This window comes from Camelina sativa, chromosome 19 (assembly GCF_000633955.1).
Source record: "Camelina sativa cultivar DH55 chromosome 19, Cs, whole genome shotgun sequence".
Lineage (NCBI taxonomy): Eukaryota > Viridiplantae > Streptophyta > Magnoliopsida > Brassicales > Brassicaceae > Camelina > Camelina sativa.
In genome coordinates, this window is record NC_025703.1 from 19,054,951 (window position 1) to 19,076,308 (window position 21,358).

Genomic DNA, 21,358 nt, shown 5'->3' on the forward strand with positions numbered 1-21,358 from the left:
ACTTTTATCTATCATGTTGCGTTTAATCTTGTGTTTGAGTGATTCTTAGCAGTGCTAATAACCAAGGAATGAAAAAACACAAATTAATCGCAGCTAACTCAGGAGCAATGTTCGAACTCTCTGCATCTGCAGAGTGCATCGACCGACACACCATCGGCATCGGTCGACACAGAACATCCGATTTGGTAACACGATTTTGTTCACAATTTCAATACTTATTCGTTTTTGTTTATTTATCTTCGCCAATCTCTTACTTGATAGCACTGGGGACAGTGTTTTTTAAGTCTGGGGGAGGCAATTTTGAGCGTCAGTCTATAAAAATTGTTTTATTGAGTCAAAATTTTTGTTGGGAACTATGATTTTTCTTTTTAGTGTACTGTCTTGGTTGATTAAAGCTGCAGATTGAATCCAGAATCTGACTAATGAAAAATCCAAAGGCTGACCAGTAAACCAGAGACATCCAAATTTCCAACAGAATCCATAAAAGCCTGAGGTAACTTCTGTGCTTTTCTTTTTTACCTTATCAAGGAGATTGATGTTCATAGAGCTTGACTCCTTGTTCATACCTGACAAGTAAGATTTAGAAGANTTCATAAAAGAAAATGGTACTCCTCTCCCTTATTAAAGTTTGAAATATTTTTCCTGAGAGCTTTGTTTAAAAAAAAAAAAAGAGTGAATAAAAGATGAAATGATTTTGATCAGTTTAGAGAGGTAGGTAAATTACCTGTGACCTCATTATTTTACTCTTGAGTCAAATGATCACACAAAGCTTGGAAGCGAGGGGTAGGTAAATTACCGATGACCCCATTATTCGCCTACACCTTTGAGAAAAAAATAATAAGAAAAAAAAAACAAAACAAAGCTCAAAGGAAGATTAAAAAGAATAAGTCTGGGGGAGAGAAAGAGTACCACATGTGCAAGTTATATCTTGCTTGTTATGGTATTGTACGAGAATGAGTCTAGAAGATTCTTGACATTGATCAAATTGATGAGGCCCACCGATGAAGACTTAATGGAGGAAATAGTGGAATTTGGTTTGAATTTGGGATGCTATGATAGTCAAAGGAGAAGTACATGGTGGTTCGATTTGGATTTATCTGCTAAGCATATGGATTATGGTTTGGATGATCATGGCATTACTTTAAAAAGAAAATGAGTTCCTGCGTTTTCATAGGTCTAAGTTTATGTTTTGCTTGAGGGCAAGCAAATGCTAAGTCTGGGGGAATTGATATATCATGGTTTTTAGGTGTTTTTAGCCATAATATAAGTCTTATTTATAAAGTCTTTTTGGTATTTTTAAAGTCTTTTGAGTCTTTATAGGAATTAGCATGGATGGGAGCTTAATGGAGCTAAATAGGAGGATTTGGAGTATAATCAAGCATTGAGGCTGAAGGTGCAAAGTTGGGAGACGAATTCAGAGAAGGCATCGACCGATGCAAGTGATGGTGTCGATCAATGCATCATCCAACAGAAGAATCGGAAGTTTTACCACAAGTTTTAAAGATTTATAAAGCTGTCCTAAAGTTTCCTTATTTGCATCATTAGTCCCTGGACGTGTTTTAAGAATATATATATAGGATTTTTTTAGTTATTGTTTAGACCTAAGCTTAAATTTTCCTGCAACTTTTGAGAGAAAACCTTGAGAGAAGAATCAATACTCCTTCAGAGAAGATTCAGAACTCATTTTCTTCTTCTTTTAATCTCTTAATGCAGTTTAGTCAGAATATGATTTGTGTTCTTACGATTATGTCTGAGTAGATCTGCTTGTTAGGTTTAGGGTTTCTCACTAGGGATTTCATGGATTGTTAGATTGATTAATTGTTTGGATTCACTATCTTTCTTGTTCTTCACCATAGTTTGTTCTTAATGCTAGATCTTTGATTAGTCATCTGGATTTAGATCTTAGGATTATTAATTGATATGAGAATATAATTGATTTTCCTGACATAAACCTTTGGTGAGCAAAATTACTTCTTGCAAAGAGATTTGATTTAGTAATTTTGTGAACTTATCTAAACTTGATTTTATTGCTGGTTTTTAACTTGAATTTTGCAAAGAGATTTGGATTTTCAGGTTTTAAAACTTAGATAATATTTGCAGTGAGAACTGATTTATTTTACATTTGTGTTTAGAGTTCAAAAACGGTGTTTAATTGTTGAATCCTGCTTACTTAATTAATTGATCTGATTTTCCATGATTTCCTGAGAATTTCCCTAGGTCTGGCGTTTTTAATTCCTGAATTTACAATACTTTTGAATTCTGTTTTTGCATTGCTTTTAAATTAATATTTTGGTTTAGCATAATTAAAAGATTAATAAATCTATTGTGTGATCTAGAATCCTTGTGGATATGATCCCTAAGTACTACAATTGATCTCTTAATTTGAGAGAGTAGCTCAGGGTTAAATTTTGAGCATATCAATTTTTGGCCCCGTTGTCGGGGACTCTTTTGATTCACCATTAGATTAAAGTCTTTGATTTTGTCTAAATTTTTCTTTTTTTATTTTACTCACACACTTTTGTTTATTTTCTCTTGTGTGTTTTAGGGTACATGCCTAAGCCTCACACCAGGAAAAATCCTACTGGTCCAGTTGTGAAGCTTACAAATCAAGAGTTAGGACAACTAGAGCGTGATAACGCAAAAGCAGCCAAGTCAGTGAAGATGGTCAAAACACTCATATTGAGACCTGATGAGGCTGGAGTTTTGAGGGATCAAGAGGGCAATGTGTACAACGAGCAAGGCCAGAAACTTGATGCTGAAGGACGAGTTATTCAGGAAGAACTCGTCGTGGTTGAGGATGATGCACGTGGCGTCGATCGACGCAACGACGGCATCAATCGACACAACCAAGAAGGCATCGACCGACGCAACGTTGGCGTTGATCGACGCAATGCTAGAGCTGGTGCGAATGGTGCGGATTTGGATGGTAACGACCAGCAGAACCCTCAGGGCAGAAGGGATAACAATGGGGAGCTTGTCAAGACTCTTGCGAATTTCAACAGGCCAGACTTATTCTATGAGAACCGATCCGCAATTGTCCCTCCTCCATTCCCCTGGAATGATTTTGAGTTGAAGCCTGCCTACTTTGCTCTTGTTGGACAAAGACCATTCCAGAATCTGCCACATGAGAAGCCCTTAGACCATATTGAGCACTTTGAGGATATAGTCACAAGCATCAAGGCTAATGGAGTCACAGAGGACTATCTCTACTGCAAGCTCTTCCCCTACTCTCTTGTTGGGGAAGCTTTTCATTAGCTAAGGCAACTCAAACCAGGATCTCTGAAGACCTGGAATGACATCAAGGTGGCATTTTTGAACTACTTTTATGATGATGCGATGTTTGATGAGCTGAGGATTAAGCTCTCCACCTTTAGACAAGGACCTGCTGAATCTTACAAAGCTGCTTGGGTGAGGTTCAAGGCATATCAGAGAGACTGTCCGCATCATGGGTTCTCGGAGGTGCAATTGATTAGTATCTTCTTCAGTGGTATTGATTGGAGGTATCAGATGGCTTAGGATGTAGCTAGTGATGGGAACTTCAAGACAAGGTATCCAGATAAGGCTGAACAGTTGATTGAAAGGCTAGCATCAAGCAATAGTACCAAGAATGTAGACTTAGAGCGGAGAAGAGCACATGAAGGCAATGATTCAAATCAGTTTGCTGTGGTGAATGCTAAGTTGGATATAGTGCACAATTTTCTTGTGGGAAAGAAGTCTGTCCATTTTGTTGAAGATGTTGAGACTTTTGAGCCAAAGCCAGAGATTACAGAAGATATCAACTATGTATATGGAGCTGGGTATCAAAATCAAAGATTTGGTCAGAAGAATTCTTTCACAGGAAATCCAAACAGCAACTTCACAAGGACCTATGGATCTTCTTCTTACCAACCCCTCCCTCCACCCAATTCAGAGAGCAAGATGGAATCAATGATTGGACAGATTTTGGAAGGTCAACAGAAGTTGACAGTGGACTTCAATAGAAAGATTGATTTTGTATACACTGAGCTGACTGGGAAATTCGATGCATTGAACACTCATGTCAAAAAGCTAGAGAATCAAGTGATTCAGACTGATGGGTCTGTTAAAAGACATTATATATACTAGGTTTGGAACTCACGCTCAAAATTTAAACTGATGGGTCTGTTAAAAGACATTATATATACTAAGTTTATAATATTTTAAACTTTTAAAATTAAAAAATTATAATATTTAAAACTTTTTAAAAGCTAAGAACTTTTAAAAGTTTCAATATTTATAATATTTAAACTTTTAAAAATTTGAAATATTCTAATATATTTTTTGAACCTTTTTAAAGTTGTAGTTTGATCCAATAAAAAACTGGATCAAACCGAATAAAACTATTAAACTGGGACGCCTGATAAATCAAGCTTTCCTACCCATTCGTTGTCGAAAGCATATTAATCTTATTTATAATGGTTTTGAACCATTGTCTAAAAAATTTCTAGCCGATGTGGGATATTGTACATAGTTCTTTTATTTCCATTAATTTAAAATGTTCCTTTTTCTAAAAAATTCTGACATGTCAAATAAAATAATTCTTAATATAGAAAATTCTGCAAATTTTAAAAAATGTTAATTAGTTACATGTCTAATCATAATTGAAGGTTTTAAATCCTATGTAGACTCCTTTAGGAGCTTATAGCTTCTACTTTTATTAGTATAGATTAAGCATGTCGAAAGAGATGTAAATGAGAAAAAAACAAAAGCATGATTGATACACCAAATCTCATGTGAAGCAAAAATGTATAATGTACAGTAGTACAGTACTGTGAAGATAGTCATGACAAGTATATATATATTGTAGTAGTTTAGAAGAGATCAATAATCAACATATACAACCGTGCAATAAATTTTACATCAATGAGAAACTACCTATCTTATACAAAGATAACACAAATTGCATTGCTTATATATAAGAATGAAACATATATTCTCTATGCATCATAAAAAATGATTTTTAAGAAATTTTTTTTATATCACAAAAGTTAATTTTCTGTAAATTTTTATCAATTAATGCTAGAAAATTACAATTTTCAAAAATCATTAATTTAAAGTTTTAAAATTTGTTGAATTACTACTGGTTAATAATTATGATAAATATGTTACTATAAATAAATAATGCATTTATATCTAACCATTAAATGTTTTTCTTTATGTAAAATTCTTAGAAAATCATCTTTTGTGATAGTATAAAACTGATCAAATTTAAACATGTACTTTTAGATAATTATATTAAAACATTAAAGCAAAACATGTGTTGACTGTGTGACGTTTTTTGGTTATAAAAAAAAAAGAAATATATTTAACTTTTATAAAACTTTTAAAAGTAAGATTTTAGATATAATAACTTATGTAAAGGAAAAAAGAAAAAAAAAATTATGTGAATATTGAGATTTGTTTCCAAAAATTTCCTAAAACACTACATAAAAAATGCTCAATCTAGTTTACAAATAAAAATGTGGTCTGTGTTTGATTATTTTTTATGTGTGGCCTAATGTAAATGCCTTTTTTGCAAAGAATAAGGCACGGCTCTCGTAGTCTACTTACCAATATTCATGAAAGCATCCGTTGAATGTATGATATACATATTTTTTTCGTAAAAACCAGCATCACTATGCAATAACATACATAAGAGATTTTCGTTGTAATCATTCACAAATTTCACTTTGATACTGTATAAGATAATACAAAAACATGGTTTATGTTTTTTTTTTTTTTAATATTTTATCTAAGGAAAAAAAAATGTCTTTTTACCTTTCTTTAACTTGATGATATATACTGTATTATTATATTATAAAATAAAGATTTGTTTCTTCGTCAATATGTGTTTGACTTTGACGTATATGTCCCATCTGTATAGTCTTATCCGAGTCAAACCCGAACCGTTGAACCAACCCGGATTTTATTTATTTTCTCTCTGTTTCTCGGGAAACACTCGTCGCGTCGTCAAGTCCTTTATACCTTCAGAGAAGTTCAAAACTCAATCGTTGTTCTTATACACACCTTTGGATTTGGTGGTGTTTGTGTCGGAGATCTCGAAGATGATGAAGCAGCTCCTGTGTTGTCTCCCATGGCTGCTTCTCTCCCTCTTGGTGATAACCGAGGCCCGATTCGTGGTGGAGAAGAACAGTTTGTCGGTAACTTCGCCGGAGAGTATAAAGGGGACTCATGACAGTGCAATTGGAAACTTTGGGATTCCTCAGTACGGTGGAAGCATGGCCGGTACGGTGGTTTATCCCAAAGAGAATCAGAAATCGTGTAAGGAGTTTAGCGATTTCTCGATTTCGTTCAAGTCTCAGCCTGGTGCTTTGCCTACTTTTCTCTTGGTTGATCGTGGAGGTACATATATATATATACATCTCTTACTTTAATTTCACATTTGGATTTGATGGTTCTCCTAGGGTTCTTGCATTACTCAGTTTCTGATTGATTTTAAGTCACATATTTGATATTTGTGTTTTGAAGATCTTACAGTTGAATGTTAAATTTAGTGCTTTTGTGTAATTGAAGTTTCAGTTGAAGCCCGAGGTTAAGTGTTTTCATCAGTAAGAGATTTTAGTTGTCAAGTTCGCTGAGAAATTACTGCCTTTCTTCTTAATTGGTTCGTCGTTGAGTTGAGTATGGGCTGATATTGTCTCACCTTTATTGTTCTGCATAAATCGACTAATCGTAACTTACTTAGCCTAAAATGGTGTATATTTCCTTTTTCGGTTTCTAATTAGGATTTTGTTGGTTTTCTAATTAATGGAGTCTGTTGTCTTATATTTAACTTCTGGCAATATCATTGAAGATCTTACAACTGATACTGATGTTAGATTTAGGCCACTCTATCTAAAGTTAGACTGAGATCATTGTGTTTAATACACCCAAGATTAGAGATTTTAGTCTTTAGGGTGTGATGGTTTTTTTCTCTTACTTTGACTGTTCTGCATAATCAATCATATCTTAACTTACTTAGCCTAATGATGGGAAGTTATGTGTTGTTGTGTAGATTGTTTTTTCGCTTTAAAGGTCTGGAATGCACAGAAAGCCGGTGCTTCTGCTGTTCTTGTGGCAGACAATGTTGATGAACCTTTGATTACCATGGATACACCTGAAGAGGATGTTGCGTCTGCAAAATACATTGAGAATATTACCATACCTTCTGCTCTTGTTACCAAAGGTTTTGGTGAAAAATTGAAGAAAGCCATTAGTGGAGGGGATATGGTCAACTTGAATCTTGACTGGAGAGAAGCTGTTCCGCACCCTGATGACCGTGTTGAGTATGAATTGTGGACCAACAGCAATGATGAATGTGGGGTTAAGTGTGACATGTTGATGGAATTCGTCAAGGATTTCAAGGGTGCCGCTCAGATTCTCGAGAAAGGAGGTTTCACGCAGTTTAGACCTCACTACATCACCTGGTATTGCCCTCACACTTTCACTCTGAGCCGGCAGTGCAAGTCTCAGTGTATCAACAAGGGAAGGTATTGCGCTCCTGATCCAGAACAGGACTTCAGCTCAGGATATGATGGAAAAGACGTTGTTGTAGAAAATTTGAGACAACTTTGTGTTTACAAGGTGGCGAATGAAACTGGGAAACCCTGGGTCTGGTGGGATTATGTCACTGATTTCCAGATCAGATGTCCCATGAAGGAAAAGAAATACAACAAAGATTGTGCTGATTCTGTTATCAAATCTCTTGGTGAGTGTTTCTTTCATAGGAAGAAAAAATCCCCCCTTTTTTGTTAAGGGATAATAATGCCTACAAGTCGGGTAAGTTATGATAGTTCAGATCAATTATTTTCTATGTCTGTACAGGAATTGATAGTAGAAAACTTGACAAATGTATGGGAGACCCTGATGCTGACATGGACAATCCAGTTTTAAAGGAAGAACAAGATGCTCAAGTAAATTTTACTTATGTCTTTTTTACGTCTGAATTTTTCTGCAGGCATGTCAATGTTATGTTCTTTTAGGAAGCTGTTTGGGATTTACATAATATATAATGTAGGTTGGCAAGGGTTCAAGGGGTGATGTTACCATATTACCTACCTTGGTTGTCAACAACAGACAGTACCGAGGTTTGTCTTGCAGAGTTGAACTTAAGACTTCAATACATGTAGTTTAGCTTGTTATAAAAGTGTTCCCTTGCAGGCAAGTTGGAGAAGAGTGCAGTACTCAAGGCTCTATGCTCTGGTTTTGAGGAGACCACTGAACCAGCTATATGTCTCAGCACAGGTATAATATTGTTGGTCTTGACTATTTGTAGGCATTTCTGATTGTACACATACTCACCTTTATATCCGTCGGAATATGTTTTGGTGTATCGCGTAAGTTTTGTTGGTTTAAGTTTCTGGAATTTGGGTCCCCACCAAATATGTGAAATACCTGTCCCAATACCCTAGCAATACTTACTTAATCTAAATGTGGATATATTTGGGGCATTAATTATTATGCCCACAGCTGCCTGTGCTTTTATTCGAACCACCTGATCCTAACTATCCTTGGGAGTAGCTATCTTCTTTACATACACTAATTATCCAAACCAATGCTGTAATTCACACCTCTACTTTTTGACTAGGATTTGTCTGTTAATCATATAAAGTTTGAATTTTGATGACCCATGCTCGACATCAAATAAATGTTTGGAATCTATTGTAAACTATAATAGTGATCACACCTTCTAACATGTTTGTGTAATTTGAAATTTGCATCTTCTGTTACAATTGCAGATGTGGAATCAAACGAGTGCTTAGATAAAAATGGCGGTTGTTGGCAAGATAAATCAGCCAACATAACTGCTTGCAAGGTAAATTTGAACTTGCTTGGAAAAAAATCTGTGATATCATTGTTAATCTGTGTAATCTGCAGGATACATTTCGTGGAAGGGTATGCGAGTGTCCTACAGTTGATGGTGTGCGATTCAAAGGGGATGGTTACAGCCACTGTGAACGTGAGTGTTCATGTCATATTTTTACTAGTTCTTAACTTCTTATAATTTTATTAGACTTGTATTATTTAGTAGCATTAAGAATATGGCAACATAATAGTCTAGTTACTTGCACACAGAGACATTATGTGATCTTCTTTTAGCAGCTCTGTAATTCTTATTTACTAAATTGTTAAGAAATTTTTCGGTATACCCTCTTAGATTTTTATATAGCTCACATTTTCCTGGTGTAATCTAATATTTAATTTTGGTTTAATCTCACGGAAACTTTGAACTTTTATATTCCATCTTTCCCAGCAGAGATGGGTGATGTTGTGTGTTATGCCTTTTTTTGTGCTTCTGTTCTTTTTCACATTTCATACATAATCGGTGTTGGCGTTGCAGCAAGCGGGCCTGGGAGATGCACAATTAACAATGGAGGTTGTTGGCATGAAGAGAGAGATGGACATGCGTTCTCTGCGTGTGTGGTCAGTGTTTTATTTGTACTTTAACACATTTTGCACAATCTCACCGTGTAAGATACTTTTAACTCAACATGTAATGCCTTCAGGACAAGGACAGTGTTAAATGCGAGTGTCCTCCAGGATTTAAAGGAGACGGAATTAAGAAGTGTGAAGGTTAGACCTCCGTTAACATTTGGGTTACCGTACTTCTGTGTGTTACTCCATTGCTGAAGAATTTTCAATTTTTCATGCTTCCTTCACTAGACATTAATGAATGCAAAGAGAAGAAAGCCTGTCAGTGCCCGGAATGTAGCTGTAAGAACACCTGGGGAAGCTACGAGTGCTCTTGTAGTGGGGACCTTCTCTACATGAGAGACCATGACACTTGCATCAGTGAGTTTTCATGAACTAGGATTTCTACACTTCTATTAATATTCTCATGCATACAAATAACTTGTACTGGTTCTTTTGGTTAAAATTTAGGCAAGACGGGTGCACAAGTGAGATCAGCTTGGGCAGCCGTTTGGCTTATAATGTTATCATTGGGACTTGCAGCTGGTGGTGCGTACCTCGTTTACAAATATAGGTTAAGGGTAAGCTATTTCAGTTCATCCTTCATCTCTTTTGTCTGCTTTGTTAAAAAGCAAAGATTAATCTTCGTTTTGTTGTGGCCTGAGATGTCTATTTAAACGTAGTTCTAGTATAACCTCATATTTACTCCTTTGGACCTTAACACAGTTGCCATTTCCGTTGCTTGCCATTTCCATTGCTTGGGGAAACTGTTGTAACCTTTTTATGTCCCTGGTTTTACAGCAATACATGGACTCAGAGATCAGAGCCATAATGGCACAGTACATGCCACTGGACAGCCAACCGGAGGTCCAAAACCATGTGAATGATGAACGCGCCTGAGAGAATCTATATATTCCCGGGAAAGGACCCAAGGTGACACGTTCTTTTGATTGATGTGGCCCTTAACGCCGGTGTTTTTTCGCCTCTGTATCTTTGTAACTCTCTTAACAAACAGTGTATTTGCTTACAAAAGAGGTTCTAGTGGCTTCGTCCTTTTTTTCACTTGTGTCCTTGGGACTTTTGTAATAGGAATACTCTGATGTAGCTTCTGAGAACTAGACAAGAGACAGAGAGTGAATAGTTTAAAAGTTCATGAGATGTTGCCAATTTGACATCTTACATTGTCCAATAGATACAAACTGTTGTTGGTATGTGATTTTACAATCAATTATTGTGAAGTTCAAAATTCTTGGATTTTTTCAAACATTTGTGTACAGTAAAATTTGATAAGCTGAATCTTCGTTACGATGCATGTGCTCTCGAAATAAGAAAAGTTTGTGGAAGGTTAAATCCCGATCTCCTTATGTTGCGACATCTCAAGTTCTCAACTAAATTTTCAAGTTTAAAAATTTGGATTGGATTGCTCTGATAATATGTTCATTTGTAGAGATTTCAGGGTAAACAGGACATAATTGTATGTTCATTTTTAAAGATTTCAAGCATTAATGCAGGGATTTACACGGAGCAGAGCAATGGCTTAGTGGCTGAAGGGTGTATGTCTGTCCAGTACATCGTTGATAATAACAATTATATTTTAGTAACTTCTTCAGGGCATAAAGTTTTCATAGAATAGTTTTAGAACTTTGGCTTCTAACCAGATTAGTAGATGCATCCAGATGCATCTATCATTTTTTCCTTAGTGTAGAATTCCTACTGTGTCATCCATTTATCTCCTTTAACAAAGTTTAGTGAACTAAACGATAATTTTTTTTTTCTAATGTAAATCCAAACAATAAAAAAGAAGAATACTAATTAGATATTGTCCAGCTTGGCATACAAGCAACTTGGAATTTCTAAGATATCCCCTGTATATTAAAAGAGAGCTCGAGACACATTTAGCAAAAAAAACCATTAAATTTTCTACTTAATTACATTAACATGCCATTATATTTTCAAAAAAAAAACAATTAACTGAATAATAATTAGATATGTCATTAATTCTCACACAAATTTAAATATCACATATTAAAACTAATTAAATAATTACATACTATTTTAAGTCAAAATTTCACTAAAATTTACTTACAAATATACAAGTCAAAGTTATATTATTTTTAAGAAAATATTGATTTCTTAAAATCAATATAAGTAAAATATTCTAAAAAGGCTATAAAAATATATAAAGTTAATAAAAATAAAGAAAATATAACTTATTAAACATATAACTTATTAACAAAATCATATAAAAATGTTATTTTTATGTTAGTATTATTACCATAATAATTTAAATAAAAAGCTTTCAATAGTTATTATGATTGATTATAAAAAGAAATATATTACCTCTGAATTATCTCCAACTTATTAAAGGAAACTTAATTCCCAATAAATATAGATTTATAGATATTCATAAATAAATATAAAAAGGACAATAAATTAGGGGATATCATGATGTGTAATTATTTATATATATCTAAGTATGTAAACTAATTAATCTCAACATTTAGTGTGATTATTCATTAAAAAATAGATATATTGATAACGGAATAGGAATATACTTTTTATTGTACATTAATCTATGTGCTATTAAAAAAGAATGTGACAATAACCTTATCATTATAAATAAATTTAGTACCGAAAAAATCATAATATATTTAATATGAGTGATTATTAAATTATGAAAAATTGTTATAGTTATTCAATTAACCATAAATATAAAAATTGGATTTTTAATGCACACAAAAAAATATATATTTCCATAAATTGTAACATTTTATAAATATTTTCTTTACCATGTTCACATAATTCACGGGTGAAATGTATTCTTACACGAATACGTTGATTTTGAAATTTCATTAATTTTTTCATAATGATTTTGTGGTAATAATACGTTATTTATAGAAAATATTAACAAACCGACTAACTCAAAATATTTAAATAGTCTAATCACAAATATTAAATCAATAAATTATATTAGCTACAAAAAATTAGTTTAGAATCCGATTGTTCCTAACATATAATAGAATTAATTAATTAAACTACCGAGTAATGTAGTATATGTTGTTATGGTTACATAAGAAACATGCAAAATTGTTATGATTACAAAATAAAACATAAGAGATATGAATTTGATTTTTAAACCAAACAAAAGACATGTTGCAATAAATAGTAACATTTTATCAATATTTTCTCTTACACATTTGAAGATTTCACGGGTGAAACGTATTTTTTACACGAAAAAACGCAGCTTTGAATAAATAAATAAAAAACTTTAGTTACATATTATGTTTGACACAAACAAATATTAGTTCTCAAATAATAATTTTACTTATAATAATTTTTTTAAAATCGATTTATCCCATAGTGCGGGTTGTTACCTAGTTGTTCATTAAAGGCATTCAAGACACTTTTGATCTTTGCCTGCCCTAGCTGGCTGAACAAACTCATCGTCGAACTTCATACCTTTCAGTCATTGCTACATGCATCATTAACATTGGTATTACCATGCTCTTCCATGAGACGCACCATAAATTCATACCCAAAACACTGTTGAAACATTTTCTCTGTAGATTTGTTCCTTATAGAGATCACGGTTGTATGATGGGAGGATGTCGTCTAATGCACTCAAGACACGTCGGACGGTTTGCCAACCAGCCTTTTAATGCAATCCTCGTTCACCAGTGACATGATGTGGTCAAAATTTCTCTTTCAAGTAATACCATCAATAGCAGAGACAACAAATAGTTGTGTCTAAATTACCATGTTTGAGCATGCATATAACAAATCTCATAATTCTAGATGCAATTACTTTATGCAGTTGCAAAATAAATAAATAAAAGTTCAAAAGTTTCCATGATCTCAGGAAAGTCGCATGCATTATTTTGATATGAAAATGAACTAACTTGATGAGTCTCCATTCCGTTCGTAATATGATTAACAATTATGCAAATTCTCTCTTGGATGATCGCTAAACATGTGATATTCTCAAGTAAATAAGAAAGAACACAACAAAGCTGGCCAATAAGCACTTGTGGTCTGTGATAGGCAACATTTCAAATTGTTTGAATAGCTTGATTTCATAAACAAATAAATCAGAACTGTAAAAATCATTCTCATTGGAAACTCTTAGTTCTCATAACACTGAAGAACTTATGTTAGTAAAAATACAGTATAGAATTGCAATAGAGAGTGTGATTTTGTAGGTGTTTAAAATTTTTTCATGTCAAAATGGTTCCTCTAAATCAATCGTGTTCAACGTGGAATCAATGATATTTATTACATAATGTTGAAAAGAGAGTTTGTTTTTTTAGTTCATGTTCTTCATAAATCGTTTTCATCGTGGTGTTCGTCTGAAGCAAACGAGTTTAGCCTGGTCAGTTTCTCCTCTATCATTCGTTTGGAGACAGAAATGCAAGAGATCATTTTGGTATGTTGTAGCTGGAGGATTGGCAAAAAGCGATGGCTTTTTGACGTTGATAATAAGAAAGTTTGCATGATTATAAATGATGATAAGGATATCATTTTTGAAGATTTTACTACTATGGTGTTCGACCATTTTGGTTTATGTGAAGGTACTTGTGAAAAATATCTGAGCTATGTTAGAGAGATTTAATAAAAGTGGATGCGATATGCCAAGAAGCACTTGTGGTCTGTGATAGGCAATATTTCCAAGTGTTTGAATAGCTTGATTTAAAAAACAAATAAATCAGAACTATATATATATATATATATATATAATTATATATAAGAGAAGTTCTGCAGTGAAAAGATATACAATCAATGGAGGCTTGAATGTGGCCTTCTCGTATAAGCACCAAAAACAACAATATCATCGAACTTTCAAACAAAAAACAAACAAAAGCAAGTCGTCAAACATAAACCAAAATACACAAATGTTATACAAAAAGCTGCAAGTGCTCCAATATTACCTTAAGCCCAATTATGTGGTTATAGATTAATTAAATGATTATTTATTTATTTTATTTTACTGTATTTCACTCCATTTAAGTTTGAATGCTAGTTTTCATTCAAATTATTTCTTCCTAAATTTCTATTCTTACTAAATTTAACTATAATGATACATATTCTTTCAAAAAAATCACTTAAACCTAAGACATAAATAAAAATTGTAACTGATATTTTTAAATCTTTACCAATTAATATGATTCTTTTTTTTTAACCATCAAAGCTTTTATTTTATATATGTGAATTTATATTAAAAATATGAAAATAAAGAAGACATGTATAATCTAGTACAACGCTAGAGATAAATATAAAAATTCACAAAATATTAGATATGTATATATCATGCTTTCTATAATAAATTTAGAATGAAATTGTTCAAATGGTGTTTTAATTGATTTTCAACTCATTTAACAACATAAAATAAATAAAAATATTTCAGATACATGAAGAGATTTGGTAATCCAAATATATACCTTGAGCTTGAGATCTCTGGCTTGATCAATGGTAGATTTGAAGATGTATCCACCTTGGAGTTCCTTCTTTTTCTCAAATATTAGATCAAATATGTCTTTGTTTCCTTGATATCTTCACCGATGACAAGCTCAAACTCTGAAGGAGTTTATCTAATCTAGCACATCCCCTACTCCAATACAACTTCAAAAAAATTTTCCTCCTTGTTGAACTCGTACGCAACTTCCTGAAATATGTTGAGTAAGGTCTTAGAGGCCAGCTGCCATTGAGAAAATGTTAGGGATTGTCTATGTGGATCCACATAGACGTTTTTCAAAACGCCTTCGAGAAAGTTTAGGAAGAAATATTTTGCAAAGTTGTTCTCTTTACCATCTGGAGAAGCTCCCGAGTTTGAGGCTTTAAGAACATGAAATTGTTGATGTTTGGGTAGTGAAGAAGATGATTTAAGTATGGGAAAATTGTTTTTCAGGAGGATGGAGGATTTAAGGGCCGTAACAAAGAAGTGAGGAGGAGGAATTGTTGAAAGTGAAANGATCAGAAGAGCGGTATTAGAAGTTATGAATATTAAGATTTTTTCATTAACCTTAATGTAAAGCTATACAAGATATATATAGAAGATGATAATTAACGTCTAACTAACAGACTTAACGGCTAATTATAATCCAACTCCAGTCTTTGTTAGTACCATTAACTGCAACTTCCTTTGTTCTTATCTTCTTTGCTTTTTTATTCTTCAGTTACAATTATTTATACATTTGTTGTGCGATAATTGTAATTGATATTTTTAAATCTTTATTACTAAACATGATTTTGTTTTGTATAATCATCAAAACTTTTATTTTATATATATGAATTTAATTTAAAAATATGATAATAAAGAAGACATATGTATAATCTAGTACGACGCTAGAGATAAATATAAAAATTGAAAAAAATGTGAGATATGTACATATCATGCTTTCTATAATAAATTTAGAATGAAATTGTTCAAATGGTGTTTTAATTGATTTTCAACTCATTTAACAACATAAAATAAATAAAAATATTGAAGATACATGAATATAGTGGAAGAATATGAGAAAATAGTTACTTATAAGATGATAATCTAAAATAGAATGGAGATAATTTTTTAAAAATTAAAAGCAATGTAAGATATATGTCATATACTAAAATTAACGACTAAATTTGTAGATCAGACTTTACATAAAAAAGTTGTTAGTTTTTCTTTTCTATGTGTCAAATTTATCGATAGATTTCATACATATTGCGATCATGTAAATGACTAACTTTGAAACAAACTTTTTTATAGTGACATGTGTTGTGATCATATTAACTACATATTTTGACACGCGTCAATATCTTAAATCGATAATTGAACATTTGTCTCGATTACGTTAATGACTAACTTTGAAAACTAAATTTTACAATTTACATAATAAAATGGTTTTCCTTTTCTAAATTTGTTAGACACCCACCAAAATCTTGTCGACATATTTGTCACGTGTCGTGATCATGTTAATAGCTAACTTTGAAACAAAGCTTTATATAATGACATGTAATAACGACATATTTTGACACATGTTAACATATTAAATCGATAACTTGACATATGTCATTATCATGTTAACGATTAACTTTAACCGAATTTTATAATTTACATAATAAAGTTGTTAATTTTCCATTTCTAAATTTTTTTTGACACGTGTCAAAATCTTATCGATAGACTTGATACAACTAACTTGTTTATAAATAATGATTTGTTGTTAATTATCTATAAATTTTCTTTTTATAATAGATTTAGAACTTTAACATTTTTTCTTTTTAAATATTTTAGTAAATTTATAATTGACATGTGTCACCATTTTATTGATATAACTAACATGTAGGGGTGTCAAAATGGTTCCAAATTTATGGATCAAGCCAAACCAAAACCAATCCAAAAACTTATTGAGTTGATAATTTGAGTTTTAATGGGTTCATGGATCAAAATGGTTTATGGGTTTAATGGATTGGGTTGAAATGAATTAGGATAAAATGGTTCTGAGTTGACCAAAACCAAACCAAACATAGTTGAATTGATTTTAAAAACCAAATTAAACCAATTTTTCTTTTAATTAAATGAGTAAACCGAATTGAACCAACCAAAATGAACAAAACCAAACAAAGCTCCCTCTCTCCCACTTCTTCTTCTTCGACTCAACTTCTGTCTTCTTCTACTTGATCGAATCAAGAAGAAGATAAACCTAGATTCGAATTTGAACATTTAACAAAACAGAATCAGATAAAGAGACGAGAAAATCTCAGATTCGAATTTTGGAATCTACGGTTGAGAGAGAGAGAGAGAGAGGGCTCACACTTTGACTTTTACTGGTGTGGTAAGAGTCTCCTAAAATTGACTATAGAACCATTTCTCTAATGTTTGACCAAAAAAAAAAAAAAAAAAAAAAACCATTTCTCTAATAATACGACGCCATCTCTAATTCATTAAAATCGTAAAAAATCCACATTAACGAATTTGGATGCAACAAATCCACGTTATGTACATTTAGTTTAACCAAAACGACCAAACATGACACCGGTTCAATAATCCCTCAAGATAACGAAATGGTTGTGTTGTAGTTTTTGGTGATTTATGTAGATTTTTAAGTATTTCCTCTTTCTTCCTTTCTTTGTAATTTCTGTCAAAAGATTGCAAAAATAGTATAAATCTTTACATTTATACCCAGAAAAAAAACAAAATAGTTTGACTCACACTGATGATGACTTGACTTATCTGGTAAAAAAAACACAACTCATATTGACTATAGTCTATAGAAGAACCAGACACCAAAACTCTATAGTCTATACTCTATAGTACCATAGCTCTCCCATATTGGTGGGCTAATAAAGTAATAAGTTACATAAAACGTTGAAATTAGAGTCATCAAATCAATAATACCACTTTCTCAGTATTTAGGAATGTGGATGCAAATCAACGTTAAATACATCAAGGCACCATTTTGATAAATTCCCAAAAACAAGAAAACAATTACAGATGATTATATATGAAAAAAAACGTGGCCAACAACAATTTATGTGTTCACCTACCTGCAAAAACACCAATCTCCCTTTTTATTAACGGTCACATTCTCCTCGTTCCTTAATTAAAAAAAAAAAACATTCAGACACAACACAAACGCAAATTTAGATTCTTTCTTCTTCTTCTTCTTCTGTTTTAATCTAATTTTAATTTTCTTTTGGACTTCATTCCCCTCACCACCACCGTGATTATGATTGCCGCCGGAGCTAAATCGCTGCTAGGTCTTTCGATTGCTTCTCCAAAAGGGCTTTCTGATAGCAATTCATTGAGTAGTCATTCAAGATCCGTTGGTGTTGTTCGTTCTTGTGTTTCTATGGATGGATCTCAAACTCTGAGTCATAACACAAATGGGTCTTTTCCTGAGCTCAAATCTATTAATGGTGAGTTTCATATATCTTGTGATTCGATTACCCAGAAAAAAAAAAAAAATCCGATTTTTAGGTTTGATTTGTCAAAAAGATTCAATTTTTTTTTGGTTTCTCCGTCATGTGTTCTCATCTGGGCATAGATTGAATTTATGTTTTTTTTTTGTTTTTTAGGGAAAAAACAAGGTCCATTGTCTACGGTTGGAAACTCGACGAACATAAAGTGGCATGAGTGTCCTGTTGAAACAGTTGATCGACAGAGATTGCTTGATCAGAAAGGATGTGTGATTTGGGTCACCGGTCTTAGTGGTTCAGGTTTGTGATCTTTAGAAAGCAGCTTCAAGTTTTGGTTTATGTCTATGTGAAAAATATAATCTTGAATGTTTCCAAAAATTGTTTAGGGAAGAGTACTTTGGCTTGTGCTTTGAACCAAATGTTGTACAAAAAGGGGAAGCTTTGTTATATTCTTGATGGGGATAATGTTAGGCATGGCTTAAACCGTGATCTCAGCTTTAAAGCTGAGGATCGTGCTGAGAACATTCGTAGAGTCGGTGAGCTTTAAACAACAAAATCTCGTTAAAACCAATGCTTCTTCCTGTTTTTTTTAACATTTCTATTGTTGATTGGTTTTTGTTTAGGAGAGGTTGCTAAGCTTTTTGCGGATGCTGGAATCATCTGCATTGCGAGTTTAATATCTCCTTACAGGACAGACAGGGACGCTTGTCGAAATTTACTCCCCGAGGGAGATTTTGTTGAGGTATAGGACAAACAAGTGCGGGTTTCGTAGTCTCTCTCTGTTGTATTCAAGAATCCAATAATTTAGTAACATTGGTTTTGATCAAACAGGTGTTCATGGATGTATCGCTTGAAGTTTGTGAGGCGAGGGATCCTAAGGGTCTTTACAAGCTAGCTCGTGCAGGAAAGATCAAAGGTATCTCTTGAGGTGTAGTTGGTATTTGTGTGACTTGTTTTGTTTCAATCAAATCCAAAATTGATACTAACAGTTTTGATATGTTTCTTCAGGTTTTACCGGGATCGATGACCCTTACGAGCCACCATTGAACTGCGAGGTAAATGTCAGTAATATTGTTGGGACAATGGGGTGCTGCAAGAACAAAAACATTGCGATGGTTCTTTATCTAGATGATGAGCTTTTTTCGCATAATTCTCTTGTCTTATCTTATGTCTTTTCCTTGTGTCTGTGTGAAGATTTCTCTAGGACGCGAAGGATCAGGAACTTCTCCGATCGAAATGGCTGAAGTAATCGTTGGATACTTAGAAAACAAGGGTTATCTTCAGGCATAGCATACTTAAGATGCACAACACTTTTGTTGTTCCACGGTCATAGTTCTATTTAACAAGCCAAAGTATAAAATTAAGAAAATCCATGGCTGTTTTTATGGAATCACGAGTTTGAAAAATAAATATAATCTNTTAGATCTTTTCCTTGTTTATTTTTTTTTTTTTTTTTTTTTTTTTTTTTTTTTTTTTTGTATTTTAACTCTTATTGTTATGAATCTATGTATATGATAAATATGAGTGAAAATCAAGGTTAAGCCTTTTTTCTTGATGTTAATGGAAGCTTACATATGTTAAGGATGAATTGCATTCTAAGTTATGCAACTTAAAGTTTTATTTCCAGAATTACTAGAATTTTCTAAAAGTATGTGGTAATTGTTTTTTGCTTATTAAAATAATCAAAGACAATCATAAATAATTTAGATGTTTTCTGAATAATAAACTTGTAGATGTATTGTAGATGTATATATAAAAGAAAGTTATCATAATTATAAAAGAAGAAAATAATAAAATATACCTATATCAGTATTTTTTCAATACTTTTCACAAATAAATCATCATTTTGAAACTAATTATCATTGAATACTAATGCATTTAATATTAGTTACCAAAATTTCAAAATCAATTATAGATAAAATTTTAAAAGATAAGGAAATATTTCTACCTAATTCAAAAAGGGAGGGTTATTATAATGGTAAATAAAAGCTTCATTATTACTAGAGTAGTACGAAAATGTTGGAAATTACTAGAAATATTTTCGAACCCTTTGTACACCTACAACATAGTGTACACAAAAACGTTATTACCAAAGATGCCATTACGAAAAAAAAAATCTTGCGAAGCGGAACTAAGTATGCTATTGGTGTAATGGTAGAGTAATCTAGTAAATTAAAATGGTAGATAAAGTTGATAGATAAATTTGGTAGATATAGTTGGTAGAATATAGGATAATGATAAATTAAGTTGGTAGATTTTGTTGTAGTAATGACAGACTATTTTGAAAGGTAGATTAATTAGGTAGATTTATTTTCACGGTAGACTAACTTGGTAGATTAAATGTGTTTGATGATAGATTTAGTTGTTGGGCGAGTTTTCCGATAGACTTTAAAGGTAGCGAAAATATTTTTGATAGACTTATTACCAGTTGCAACATATATAACTGATAGACTTAAGTTGTTAATATATTTTTGTTTTTATACTTAGATAGTTAATAGATTTATCTGATAGATTTATAAAAGTGTACCGGTAGACTTATAAAATGTAGTAGAGATATTGTTTGTTATGGTAGACTTAGCAGAGGTAATCTAGTTACGATAGACTTATATGTAGTGAAGACAAATTTATGTAAGGCTATGTAGTTATTGTAGACTAATGTATTGTAAGTTGCGATTACTATAATGATACAAATTTTGTTATAGTTAGTAAAAATGCAGTATAGAGTTGCGATAGACTTAGTGAACGTCTACGAGTGTGATTTTGTGGGTGTTTAAAGTTTTTCATGTCAAACTGGTTTCTCTGAATCAATCTTGTTCAACGTTGCTGGTCGTCGGAATCAATGATGTTCATTACATAATGTTGAAAAGAGAGTTCATTACATAATGTTGAAAAGAGAGTTTGTTTGTTTAGTTCATGTTCTTTATAAATCGTTTTCATCGTGGTGTTCGTTTGAAGCAAACGAGTTTAGCCTGATCAGTTTCCCCTCTAAAGTTCGTTTGGAGACGGAAATGCAAGAGATTGTTTTGGTATGTTGTAGCTGGAGGACTGACAAAAAACG

The 21,358-nt window shown here is 32.5% G+C and overlaps 2 protein-coding genes across 2 annotated transcripts; both read left to right on the plus strand.

The window, feature by feature from the left end:
• On the plus strand, positions 5,901–10,619 carry LOC104766679 (vacuolar-sorting receptor 3). Its single transcript, XM_010490607.1, has 12 exons — positions 5,901–6,360; positions 7,013–7,705; positions 7,822–7,910; positions 8,015–8,084; positions 8,158–8,241; positions 8,736–8,812; positions 8,875–8,956; positions 9,338–9,420; positions 9,504–9,570; positions 9,661–9,789; positions 9,880–9,989; positions 10,210–10,619. Exons 1-12 carry the CDS (start codon positions 6,063–6,065, stop codon positions 10,306–10,308), a joined length of 1,881 nt encoding a protein of 626 aa, XP_010488909.1. The 5' UTR covers positions 5,901–6,062; the 3' UTR covers positions 10,309–10,619.
• Positions 17,958–19,712, plus strand: LOC104766682 (adenylyl-sulfate kinase 1, chloroplastic-like). The gene is made up of 7 exons (XM_010490611.1): positions 17,958–18,300; positions 18,460–18,600; positions 18,687–18,836; positions 18,924–19,042; positions 19,132–19,216; positions 19,309–19,355; positions 19,495–19,712. Exons 1-7 carry the CDS (start codon positions 18,111–18,113, stop codon positions 19,588–19,590), a joined length of 828 nt encoding a protein of 275 aa, XP_010488913.1. The 5' UTR covers positions 17,958–18,110; the 3' UTR covers positions 19,591–19,712.